Raw genomic sequence first — 13,788 nt, forward strand, 5'->3', positions numbered from 1 at the left:
GAGGGTTGAGTGAAATGGATGAAGGGGGTCAAAAGGTACAAACTTCAAGTTATAAAATAAATAATTCCTAGGAGTGTAATGTACAGCATGGAAACTATAGTAAACAATACTGTATTACATATTTGAAAGTTGCTAAGAGACTAGACCTTAAAAATTCTCATCACAAGAAAAAAACCCTGTAGCTATGTATGTGATGGATGCTAACTAGACTTATAGCAATTATTTTACAATGTATACAAATATTGACTTATTATATTGTACACCTGAAACTAATATAATGTTATATGTCAATTATATCTCAATTAAAAAAAAGAATTTGGAATAGGTATGGTGGAGAAGGTGATGTGAAAGCATATTTGGAGGTTGAATCTCAAATTTCTTGGATAAAATAAGCAAGTATTTTTAAATCAACTACATTTTTTTGTTTCCCAAATTAAAAACAACAGCAACAACTTTTCTATCCCCAAAAGACACCAATGTCCTGACAAAAATAACTAGCAAATTAGCATTAGCTTTGGCACACCATAGGAATAAACATCCACTGCCCTATCACTCATTCCCTTCATTGCTCTACAAAACCAAGTGAAGTTACATTTCCTGATTCACAGATTGCACTAAAATGTCCTGTGGGAGAAAAATGTGAGAACTGTTATAACATTTTTTGACCCCTTAAGTGTGGCAATGATTCTGTCATATCTTACCAAGTGAATAAGGCAGCAAAATAATCCCCCAGCACTTAGGTAATTTGATTTTAAAAATAAAGTTTAAAATAAGTTTCTTAATTTCTACACAGATTTTAATGAAATTACAGAAAACATAAAAAATTTTGTTATCTTGCTCAAATCCAAACTAGACTTTGTTGATCTATATGCATAGTTAGCAGGCAGTGCAAATATGTAAACTTCTGCAAATCCCATGGTCTATAAGCTTCCTATCAAAGAAAAGGAAAAGATCTCACCCGCTAAATATTCTACACACCTTGGACACAATACTGAATAGAGTGTTATAGACAGGCTTTCCTGATGAAAGCTTTTGGTCACTTTTAGTTTCCTCAAAATGTAAGGAAGCTGGTAATGGGATTTTTAAAAAAACTTTATGAAATGGGAAGGTGATGGCTTCCTCAGACATGGACGCATATAAGATGGCTCTTAGTGTTACTAGTATTATGAGGTGTGTTAGAATACTGGCCTGGCAAAAAATCTTGCTCTTGAAAGCCTGGACAATAATGTACTTCTTTAATTTTTAAATACATTGAGAAGGAAAATAGAAGGTTGCAGTAAAAACAGAAATTTACATGCTGTTTCTCTGAAAATTTGATAATTTGTGAATCCTAGGGGAAAACATGAACTGACTATACCTATGACTCATATTTTTGGAAATAAGACTGCTTCAGAACTCAAAAAATGTAACCAGAAAAAAGCAAGCAGTGAAACAGGACCTTTTCAGTACCTTTGTTAAAATCATAATTTATTTGTAATTCAACTTAGATTTCACAAATGCAAATTACCTCTATGCTTTCAACCATGTTCCCTAAGAAAAAGAGATTTAACTTCTGACATCCAACGTGCTTTAGAGTGCTTAAAAATTATGAACATTTTTGAAATGGGCAGCCTATATGATGAATTAAATATGCAAAGGAACTGACTGATAGGTACCTGGTCTATCAGAAGACACCTACAGAAATAAAGCTAATGAATGTTTTTGGAGAGCTGCAAAATAATTTCTACAAGTCTAAAAATCTGCTGTGTCTAGTAAAAAAAAAAAAAAAACCAAGTAAGTCATGTTCAAATGCTTTTGTGGGAGATCTTTGCTGATGCCATCACAATAGACTGACACCTGAATTCAGTAAATGTGACTTGATAAAGCAGAGCTTCAAGTCAAAAGCAATTGTACATCTGGCTCTATTCCATTTTGCTGCTGGTTAAAGGAAGGATGCCTGAAAGGTTGCAAGCAATACAGAGAAATATAACTGGAAAATGAAAAAGAAGGAGCCAAAAATATATCTGACCATATCATAGAACAGAAAGAATCCTTTTATTTTTTTTAAATTAAGTTCAATTAACCAACATCATTAGTTTTTGACGTAGTGTTCAGTGATTCATTAGTTTAAAAAAAAGGAAAAGAAAAGAAAGAAAGAATCCTGTCATTATTATTTTTTATTAAGTATAGGGCAAACTTTTAATTTTTCTTATTTATATTCCCCTTTTGAAAATTCTTACATTTATGAATCTTAATATTATACAATAAGCCTGCAAAATTTAAATATCCAGTAAAGACTTTTTAAAAAGAGGTAAATATCAATTGCTATTTCAAAGACTATATTATATAATATTGTCATTATAAAATATTGTTACATTTTTGCTCATATATATTATTTGCTTAATTGGTTGTACTATAAACTACTATCAATTGACTCTAGTAATTAGCTCTATTGTTGTTTTGCTTAAATAATAGCATGTAACAAAAAATCAATAATACAGAATATGTAATTTTAAATAAATACCTATTTTACACATATTTATGTGAAAATAATATATGTGCATAATTATGTTACATGTTAAACTATTATTCCCCCCCTTTTTTTCTTTTGGTCTGATATACAGTCTAATATGGCTGTGTGTTAACTCTGTAAAAAGTTGGTCACCCTAGGTATGCCTTCCCCCTAGTAACCAAGGTTCAAGTAAATCTGCCAAGGAGCTTCAGTATTTATTTGCCCCAAAAGGAAAGGGGGTGAGGGTGGACAGCCTCTGCTCCCAGGTTATTCTAGGTGGGCTCCAGTATCTTCTAAAACCAGGGAATATCCCCCGACACACACACGTATCCTCAGTCCTATCCAGGACTGCTTAATCTCCAAATAATACTCAGGAACCCGAGCAGAGAGATTCTAGAGAGGATACTTCAAAAGATTGGACTGAAGTCCTTACAATGCAGCAAAAAGGAATAAAAGATAGTTTCAAAGAATCTGGTGGCATTAATATAACAATGACTACTAACAAACACTATTTTAAACCAGAAATGTATGAGAAAATCCAAAGTGAACAATCTAAATTAACTAGTCAAATTTTATGCACTGGAATTTTTACTTTTATGTTGCCTAACACTGGGTACACTTTTTTGTTAGTAGACCACGTCAATGTTGATATAAAAAGTACAGAACAAACTTGTACTGTCTTAGATCTTCAAAAATCTTACAAAAAAAAACAAAAACATGTTTGTTGGTATCAGTTGCTTTGTAATCTAGCTTGGAACCTACACTTAATTTTTCTCTTACATGTTGTCTTTGATTCATGAAATTTGAAAGACTAACCAGATGGAGCCTTGTGCCCATCATCTATACTTCCAAATTCTCCCTTCTTCTTCATGCATGTAGGAGGGGCAAACCCCTTTTCACAATGGCAGTGATTTAAATTGTTGCAAACCTGCAGTAATCAGAAAATAGAACAATTTTTTTTTAGAACAAAGATGGTTTTCAATAGAGAGCAATGAATATTCTATACTTATTCAACGGAGAAATTTATTTCAGAGAATTTATTCATTCCAGAGAATTTAACTTAAATAGACAAACTCAATAAATTTTCACAAATTTTCTCTTGGAATTGTTCATACTTTAGAAAGCATATTTAGCTTCTGCTGACAAAGCAATTTTTTAAAAAATTCTTCAACTCTTTCCATGGCCAGACCCAAATACTGGCAATTACCAGTAACTTGCCACTATCATTTAGTTGCTAGTTTCACAGAACAGCCCATACACTAAATTAACAAGCAAGACTAGAAAGAAAATTCTAATGACCTTTGTTTACCAGTTTCTACCTTCTTTCTGTGAAAATAAGATCATTTTGGTTATATAATAATACATGGTGCATATACCACATCCACCCCTTTTATTTACCAAACACTTTATACATCCAGAATCACCTTAAATGTTTCTATCTTCTCTAATAAATAGTTTGGCAAGATTTCTTTTTTTTTAAGATTTTATTTATTTTATTTTTTTTTTTGAGAGAGAGAGAGAGAACACAAGAGGGGGTAGGGTCAGAGGGAGAAGCAGACTCCCCGATGAACAGGGAGCCCAATGCAGGACTTGATCCGGGACTCCAGGATCATGATCTGAGCCAAAGGCAGTCACTTAACCAACTGAGCCACCCAGGTGCCCTTGGTAAGATTTCTTAAAAAAATAAGATAGAAGTTATAAATTATAGACTATTAAATGACACCAAGCAGCATGAAAATCATTTTAATGATTTTTTTTAAATCTCCAAACTGTTTTACAGCATTCTTCAAAGCATCTTGCTAAAATGAAAATTGAAATTACTTACTCCATGGCTATTGCAATAAGTAGAATTGCACTCTTTGTTTGGTATCTGGTATTGAACCTCTACACACACAAATCTGAGGCAATACTAAAAGCAAAAGGAAGTGAAGAATAGTCACACAATCAGATTGTATTCATGGATAATACATAAGAAAAATTCAAGAAAGTTTCAGAATTCATATTATCAAGAACTGACATAAAAATATAAAAAATAAAATACGGTAATAACTGAAACATTGAAATAAATGTTTTTCTTCATTGAAATAAATGAAATAAGCTATGTGACTTCATTTTTTTTTTAAAGATTTTATTTATTTATTTGAGACAGAGAGAATGAGAGAGAGAGAGAGAGCACATGAGAGGGGGGAGGGTCAGAGGGAGAAGCAGGCTCCCTGCCGAGCAGGGAGCCCGATGCGGGACTCGATCCAGGGACTCCAGGATCATGACCTGAGCCGAAGGCAGTCGCCTAACCAACTGAGCCACCCAGGTGCCCATGACTTCAGATTTTAAAGATGGAACCATATGTGAGAAGTTAGAAGTTTTATTTTCTCACCATCTAGCACTAGAAGTCCACTTACAAAGGAAAGTATTTGGAAAAATAATTTAACTAATGCCTGAGTTCAAGAACAATCCAAGAAGCATTTAAAAAATACTTACGCCCAGGCTCCACCTGAGACATCTCTATCAAAATCTCTAGGTACAGGGTCCACATGATTATTGGAGCAACTAAGGTGGAGAACCATGAGGTGGGAGGCTGGGTTCTTAAAATCATGGGTATGAGTAGAACAGATAGTTTACCATTCCTTGAGAAAAAAATTACGAGAAAGAGAACAGCAAGGATAACAGATAATTATATGAGGTAATAGGGCAATGAGAGACTCCCAACAATGAGGTGGCTAAAAGGTCTCCAAAGAAAATGAGTGTTTATTACTAGACCAAATGGACTTGACAGATATATTCAGAACATTCCATCCCAAAGCAACAGAATACACATTCTTCTCTAGTGCCCATGGAACATTCTCCAGAATAGATCACATCCTAGTCACAAAACAGATCTCAACTGGTACCAAAAGACTGGAATCATTCCCTGCATATTTTTGGACCACAATGCTTTGAAACTCGAACTCAATCACAAGAGGAAAGTTGGAAAGAACTCAAGTACATGGAGGTTAAAGAGCATCCTACTAAAGAATGAATGGGTCAACCAGGAAATTAAAGAGGAATTTTTAAAAATCATGGAAACAATTGAAAATGAAAACAGAACTGTTCAAAATCTTTGGGAAGCAGCAAAGGCAGTCCTAAGAGGAAAATATATAGCAATACAAGCCTTTCTCAAGAAACAAGAAAGATTCTCAAATACACAACCTAACCCTACATCTAAAGGAGCTGGAGAAAGAACAGCAAAGAAAGCCTAAACCCAGCAGGAGAAGAGAAATTAAATAAAGATCAGAGCAGAAAACAATGAAATAGAAACCAAAAGAACAGTAGAACAGATCAATGAAACTAGGAGCTGGTTCTTTGAAAGAATTAACAAGATTGATAAACCCCTGGCCAGACTTATCAAAAAGAGAAGAGAAAGGACCCAAATCCACAAAATCATGAATGAAAGAGGAGAGATCACAACCAACACCAAAGAAACACAAACAATTATAAGAACACATTATGAGCAACTCTATGCCAGCAAATTAGATAACCTGGAAGAAATGGATGCATTCCTAGAGATGTATCAACTACCAAAACTGAACCAGGAAGAAATAGAAAACCTGAACAGACCTAGAACTGCTAAGGAAATTGAAGCAGGAATCAACAATCTCCCAACAAACAAAAGCTCAGGACCAGAAGGCTTCCCAGGGGAATTCTACCAAACATTTAAAGAAGAATTCATACCTATTCTTCTGAAAATGTTCCAAAAGATACAAATGGAAGGAAAACTTCCAAACTCGTTTTATGAGGCCACGATTACGTTGATCCCAAAACCACACAAAGACCCCAATCAAAAGGAGAATTACAGACCAAATCCTTGATGAACATGGATGCAAAAAATCTCACCAAAATACTAGCCAATAGGACCCAACCGTACATTAAAAGATTATTCACCACGACCAAGTGGGATTTATCCCTGGGCTGCAAGGTTGGTTCAACATCCACAAATCAATCAACGTGATACAATACATTAACAAAAGAAAGAACAAGAATCTCAATAGATGCAGAAAAAGCATTTGACAAAGTACAGCATCCTTTCTTGATCAAAACTCTTCAGAGTATAGCCATAGAGGTTACATACCTCAATATCATAAAAGCCATTTATGAAAAACCCACAGCAAATATCATTCTCAATGGGGAAAAACTGAGAGCTTTCCCCCTAAGGTCAGGAACACAGAAGGGATGTCCACCATTACCACTGCTATTCAACATAGTATTAGAAGTCCTAGCAACAGCAATCAGACAACAAAAAGAAATCAAAGGCATCCGAATTGGCAAAGAAGAAGTCAAACGCTCACTCTTTGCAGATGATATGATACTTTAGGTGGAAAACCCAAAAGACTCCACCCCAAAATTGCTAGAACTCATACGGGAATTCAGTAAAGTGGCAGGATAGAAAATCAATGCACAGAAATCAGTGGCATTCCTATACACCAACAACAAGACAGAAGAAAGAGAAATTAAGGAGTTGATCCCATTTACAATTGCACCCAAAACCATATGATACCTAGGAATAAATCTCACAAAAGAGGCAAAGGATCTGTACTCAGAAAACTATAAAATACTCATGACAGAAATTGAGGAAGACACAAGAAATGGAAAAACGTTCCATGCTCATGGATTGGAAGAACAAATATTGTGAAGATGTCCATGCTACCTAGAGCAATCTACACATTCAATGCAATCCCCATCAAAATACCATCCACTTTTCAAAGCAATGGAACAAATAATCCTAAAATTTCTCTGGAACCAGAAAAGACCCCGAATAGCCAGAGGAATGTTGAAAAAGAAAAGCAAAGCTGGCGGCATCACAATTCTGGACTTCCAGCTCTGTTACAAAGCTGTCATCATCAAGAGAGTATGGCACTGGCACAAAAACAGACACATAGATCAATGGAACAGAATAGAGAGCCCACAAATGGACCCTCAACTCTATGGTCAACTAATCTTCCACAAAGCAGGAAAGAATGTCCAATGGAAAAAAGACAGTCTCTTCAACAAATGGTATTGGGAAAATTGGACAGCCACATGCAGAAGAATGAAGCTGGACTATTTCCTTACACCACACACAAAAATAGACTCCAAATGGTTGAAAGACCTCAATGTGAGACAGGAGTCTCATCAAAATCCTAAAGGAGAACACAGGCAGCAACCTCTTCGACCTCAGCCACAGCAATTTCTTCCTAGAAACATCGCCAAAGGCAAGGGAAGCAAGGGCAAAAATGAACTATTGGGACTTCATCAAGATAAAAAGCTTTTGCACAGCAAAAGAAACAGTCAACAAAACCAAAAGACAACCGACAGAATGGGAGAAGATATTTGCAAATGACATCTCAGATAAAGGGCTAGTATCCAAAATCTATAAAGAACTTATGAAACTCAACACCCAAAGAACAAATGATCCAATCAAGAAATGGGCAGACGATGTGAACAGACAGTTTTCCAAAGAAGACATCCAAAGGGCCAACAGACACATGAAAAAGTGCTCAACATCATTGGGCATCAGGGAAATCCAAATCAAAACCTCAATGAGATACCACTTCAAACCAGTCAGAATGCCTAAAATTAACAAGTCAGGAAATGACAGATGTTGGCGGGGATGCAGATAAAGGGGAACCCTCCTACACTGTTGGTGGGAATGCAAGCTGGTGCAACCACTCTGGAAAACAGTATGGAGGTTCCTTAAAGAGTTGAAAATAGAGGTACCATATGATCCAGCAATTGCACTACTGGGTATTTACCCCAATGATACTAATGTAGGGATCTGAAGGGGTACGTGCACGCTGATGTTTATAGCAGCAATGTCCACAATAGCCAAACTGTGGAAAGAGCCAAGATGTCCATTGACAGATGAATGGATAAAGAAGATGTGGTATAGATATACAATGGAATATTATGCAGCCATTGAAAAGAATGAGATCTTGCCATTTGCAATGACGTGGATGGAACTGGAGGGTATTATGCTGAGCGAAATAAGTCAATCAGAGAAAGACATGTATCATATGATCTCACTGATATGAAGAATTCTTAATCGCAGGAAACAAACTGAGGGTTGCTGGAGTGGTGGGGGTTGGGAGGGATGGGGCGGCTGGGTGATAGACATTGGGGAGGATATGTGCTATGGTGAGCACTGTGAATCATGCAAGACTGTTGAATCACAGATCTGTACCTCTGAAACAAATGATGCAATATATGTTAAGAAAAAAAAAGAAGAAGAAGATAGGAGGGGAAGAATGAAGGGGGGGAAATTGGAGGGGGAGACGAACCATGAGAGACAATGGACTCTGAAAAACAAACTGAGGGTTCTAGAGGGGAGGGAGGTGGGAGGATGCGTTAGCCTGGTGATGGGTATTAAAGAGGGCATGTTCTGCATGGAGCACTGGGTGTTATACACAAACAATGAATCGTGGAACACTGCATCAAAAACTAATGATGTAATGTATGGTGATTAACATAACAATAAAAAATTTTTAATAAGAGAGAAGGAAAAAAAAAGAAAATGGATGTTTAATGTGTGAATTTACACTGTTCTACTTTACGGCATTAATTTTTGTGCCCTTTCCTAATTACTGAAAAAAAGTTCAGTAAATTCAATATTTTGCGAAAGGGTTTTATTTTTTAAGTGAATTTTGTCTTTGGATCATAGTAACAACCAGGTATGCAAAAAGAAGAGGACCAGGACCCTGGAAAAAAGAGATTTGAACCAATATCCTTTAGAATTCAAGGGGAGAGAGACCTCAGATCATATTTGTATTCCATGTGCTTACAGATGAGCAAGATGTGATAGAAACCTTGGTTATTTTTATGGACTATCATCAAAATGTATCATATAGAAATAAATTTGAATTTAGCAAGCACAACTTATTAATTTCTCTCAAAAAAGGGATGTCAGAAAAAGAAAAATATATGCTTTCACTCATGTGGAATTTAAGAAACAAAACAAAGGAAAAAAAGACAAAAAAACAGGCTCTTAAATACAGAGAACAAACTGTTGATGCCAGAGGTGAGTTGGGGAAATGGGGAAATGTACACCTGAAACAAATGTAACACTGTATGTTAACTATACTTGAATTAAAAAATACAATACAGTAAAATAAAAAGTTTAAAAATATGTTAATTTAACTTTCCATTGTATCTCTTGGAATTAATAGTTCATAGGATTAATTAGAATATTAAGCTGTCATTAGATATATAATTAATTTAATAAATGTCAGAACTTTCTAATCTAAAAATTATTTTGTTATATTATGTGTTAATATGTGTTCTTATTTTTTTCTTTTCAAATTTTTATTTAAATTATAGTTAGTTAACATACAGTGCAATATTGGTTTCAGGAGTAGAATTCAGTGATTCATCACTTACACACAACACCCAGCGCTCATCATAAGTGCCTTCCTATGGGGGAGCCTGAGTGGCTCAGTCGGTTAAATGTCCCACTCTTTATTTCGGCTCAGGTCATGATCTCAAGGTCCTGGGATCAAGTCCTGCCTCAGGCTCCATGCTCAGCAGGGAGTCTGCTTGAGGATTTCTTGCCTTCTCCCTCTGCCCTGCTCCCCTCCCCTCCACACCCATGTGTAAAGTCTCTCACCCATCTAGCCAATCCCCACCCATCTCCATCCATCAACCCTCAGTTTGTTCTCTATCTTTAAGAGTCTCTTATAGTTTGTTTCCCTCTCTTTTTTCTTTACTCCCCCTCCCATATGTTCATCTGTTTTGCTTCTTAAATTCCACATATGAGTGAAATCATACAGTATTTGTCTTTCTATGACTGACTTATTTCACTTAGCATAATACACTATAGCTCCATCCATGTCATTGCAAAAGGCAAGATTTCATTCTTTTTGATGGCTGAATAATATTCCACTTTATATAGCTACCACATCTTTTTTATCCATGCATCAGTTGATGGACATTTGGGCTCTTTCCATAGTTTGGCTCTTGTTGATAATGCTGCTATAAACATCAGGGCACATGTATCCCTTTGAATTCATATTTTTCTGTTCTTTGGGTAAATACACAGTACTGTGATTATGAGATCATAAGATAGTTCTATTTTTCACTTCTTGAGGAACTCCATACTGTTCTCCAGAGTGGCAGCACCAGTTTTCATTCCCACCAAAAGTGCACAAGGGTTCCTTTTCCTCCACATCCTCTGGAACACTTGTTTTTGAATTTTTGATTTTAGCCATTCTGACAGGTGTGAGGGATATCTCATTGTGGTTTTGATTTGCATTTCCCTGATGATCTCTGATGTTGAGCATCTTCTTATGTATCTGTTGGCCATCTGGATGTCTTCTTTGGAGAAATTTCTGTTTATGCCTTCTGCCCATTTTTTAATTGGATTATTGTTTTTTAGGTGTTGAGTTGTATAAATACTTTATATATTTTGGGTACTAATCTTTTATCAAATATGTCATTTGCAAATATCTTCTCCCATTCTGTAGGGTGTCTTATAGTTTAGTTGGTTGTTTCCTTCACTGTGCAGAACCTTTTTATTTTGATGGAGTCCCAACAGTTTACTTTTGCTTTTGTTTCCCATGTCTCAGGAGACATATCTAGAAAGAAGTTGCTATGGCCAATGTCAAAGAAATCACTGCCTGTTCTCCCCTCTAGGATTTTAATGCTTTCCTGTCTCACATCTCACATTTGGGTCCTTAATCCATTTTGTGTTAATTTTTTGCATGGTGTAAGAAAGTGGTCCAGTTTCATTCTTTAGCATGTAGCGGTCCAGTTTTCCCAAGACCTTTTGTTAAACAGACTGTCTTTTTCCCATTGCATATTCTTTCCTCCTTTGTTGAAGATTACCCTATAATTTTGGGTTATTTCTGGGCTTCTATACTGTTCCATTGATCTAGGTGTCAATTTTTGTGCCAGTACCATGCTGTCTTGATCATTACAGCTTTGTAATATAACTTATAGTGTGGAATTATGATGCCTCTAGTTTTGTTTTTCCTTTTCAAGATTGTTTTGGCTATTTGGGGTCTTTTGTGGTTCCGTACAAATTTTAGGACTGTTTTTTTCTAGTTCTGTAAAAAAAAAAAATGCTGTTTTGATAGGGATTGTGTTAAATCTTTAAATTGCTTATGTAGTACAGATATATTAACAATATTTGTTCTTCCAATCCATGAGCATGTAATGTCTTTCCATTTCTTTGTGTCATCTTCAATTTCTTTCATCAGTATTTTATAGTTTTCAGAGTACAGGTCTTTCACCTCTGGTTAAGTTTATTCCTAAGTATTTTATTATTTTTGGTGCATATGTAAATGGAATTGTTTTAATTTTTTTCTACTGCTTGATTATTAGTGTTTAGAAATGTAACAGATTTCCGTACATTGATTTTGTATACTGTGACCATACTGAATTCATTTATCAGTTCTAGTAATTTTTTGGTCTTTAGGGATTTCTGTATATAGTATGTCATCTGCAAATAGTGAAAGTTTTGCTTGTTCCTTACCAATTTGGATGCCTTTCAATTCCTTTCTCTTGTCTGATTGCTATGGCTAGGACTTCCAGGACTATGTTGAATAAAAGTGGTGAGAAAGGACATTCTTGTTTTTTTCCTGACCATAGAGGAAAAGCTCTGTTTTTCCCCATTGAAGATGATATTTTATTAGCTGTGGATTATTCAGATGTGGCCTTTATTATGTTGTCATGTTCCCTCTAAACCCACTTTGTGGAGGGTTTTTATCATGAATGAATGTTGTACTTCATCAAATGCTTTTTCTGAAACTATTGAAATGACCTATGGTTTTTATCCTTTCTCTTATTGATGTGATATATCATGTTGATTGATTTGCAAATGTTGAACCACCCTTGCAACCCAGCAATAAGTCCAACTTGATCATGGTGAATGATTTTTTTAATATATTGTTTGATTTGGTTTGCTAACATTTTGTTCAGGACTTTTTGCACCTATGTTCAGGAGTGTCTTTATCTGGTTTTGGACTCAGCATAATGCTAACCTCATAGAATAAATTTGGAAGGTTTCCTTCCACTTCTATTTTTTGTAAAATTTGGAAAGTATAGGTATTAAACCTTCTTTAAATGTTCGGTAGAATTCACCTGTAAAGCCATCTGGTCTTGGGCTTTTGTTTTTGGGGAGTTTTTTTGACTACTGATTCAATTTCATTGCTGGTAATCAGGTTGTTCAAATTTGCTGTTTCTGGTGTCTATTTTTGTACCAGTACCATGGCACTGGGCTTTCTGGTTCAACTTTGGTAGTTGATATATTTCCAAGAATTCGTCCCTTTCTTCTAGGTTGTCCAGTTCATTGGCATATAATTTTTCATAATATTCTCTTGTAGTCCCTTGTATTTCTGTGGTGTCAGGAAGTCATGCACACACAAGAAATGAACAAGTTAGGACCAAAAAATCATAAAGCAGAATTTATAGGAAATACAAAAAAATGGCATGATAATCAAATAACAATTCATTATGACTTTGAGTTGAGACAAGATAACATAGACCTATTTCTCTGTGTCCATGTTAAGCACAATTATAAAACATTATAAAATAATAAATGACTGAGAGACAACCAGAAGAACACAGTGGTCGTGAGAAAAAGGGTGAGCTGGTTTGAGACCTGAACTGAAAGAACAACACAGCAGCAGAGTATCTTGTGCTTCTCCCCATCTCCCCTCTGCTCCAACCCAACAGAATAAGTCCATTATTGTGTCAGTACTATGCTGCCTTGATATTACATAGCCACAAAAAGGGATGAGATCTTGTCATTTGTGTAACTTAGATGGAGTTAGAAGGTATTATCTTAAGTGAAAGAAGTCAGACTGAGAAAGACAAATGCCATATGATTTCATTCATTTGTGAAATCTAAAAAACAAATGAATAAGCAAACAAAAACCAAAATCAAATCTATAAATACAGAAAACAAAGTGATGGTTGACAAAGGAAGAGGGAGGATGAGCAAAATAAGTGAAAGAGAGTGAGAGATACACTCTTCTAGTTATGAAATTACTAAGTAATGGAATAAAAGGTACAGCACAGGGAATATAGTCAGTGGTATTGTAATATTGTATGGTGACAAATGATAGCTGAACTTGTGGTGAACATAGCAGAACATATAGAGAAGTTGAATCCCTAAGTTGTACACCTGAAATTAATGTAACATTGTGTGTCAACTATATCAAATAAAAAAAAATTTTAATAATTAAGAATCAATCAAAAGAAAATGAAAAACATACGTACACACTAAAATCATGCATAGAATTGGTTTTATGAAGATCAGAAAATGATGATGGAAGTAATCAAAGAAGGCT

The 13,788-nt window shown here is 35.3% G+C and overlaps 1 protein-coding gene across 1 annotated transcript in view; it reads right to left on the reverse strand.

Moving 5' to 3' along the window:
* LOC118009945 (disintegrin and metalloproteinase domain-containing protein 5-like) overlaps positions 1-13,788 on the reverse strand; it is a 173,868-nt gene that overhangs the window by 32,643 nt on the left and 127,437 nt on the right. Inside the window, exons 13-14 of the mRNA XM_035003989.1 lie at positions 4,317-4,400; positions 3,308-3,419 (exon numbers count right to left, since the gene is read on the reverse strand). Of these exons, the coding sequence (XP_034859880.1) occupies positions 3,308-3,419; positions 4,317-4,400 (196 nt within the window). The remainder of the gene's footprint in view (positions 1-3,307; positions 3,420-4,316; positions 4,401-13,788) is intronic.

Source organism: Mirounga leonina, unplaced genomic scaffold, assembly GCF_011800145.1.
Source record: "Mirounga leonina isolate KUSES-001 unplaced genomic scaffold, KU_Mleo_1.0 Mir_128, whole genome shotgun sequence".
In the NCBI taxonomy this organism is placed as follows: domain Eukaryota; kingdom Metazoa; phylum Chordata; class Mammalia; order Carnivora; family Phocidae; genus Mirounga; species Mirounga leonina.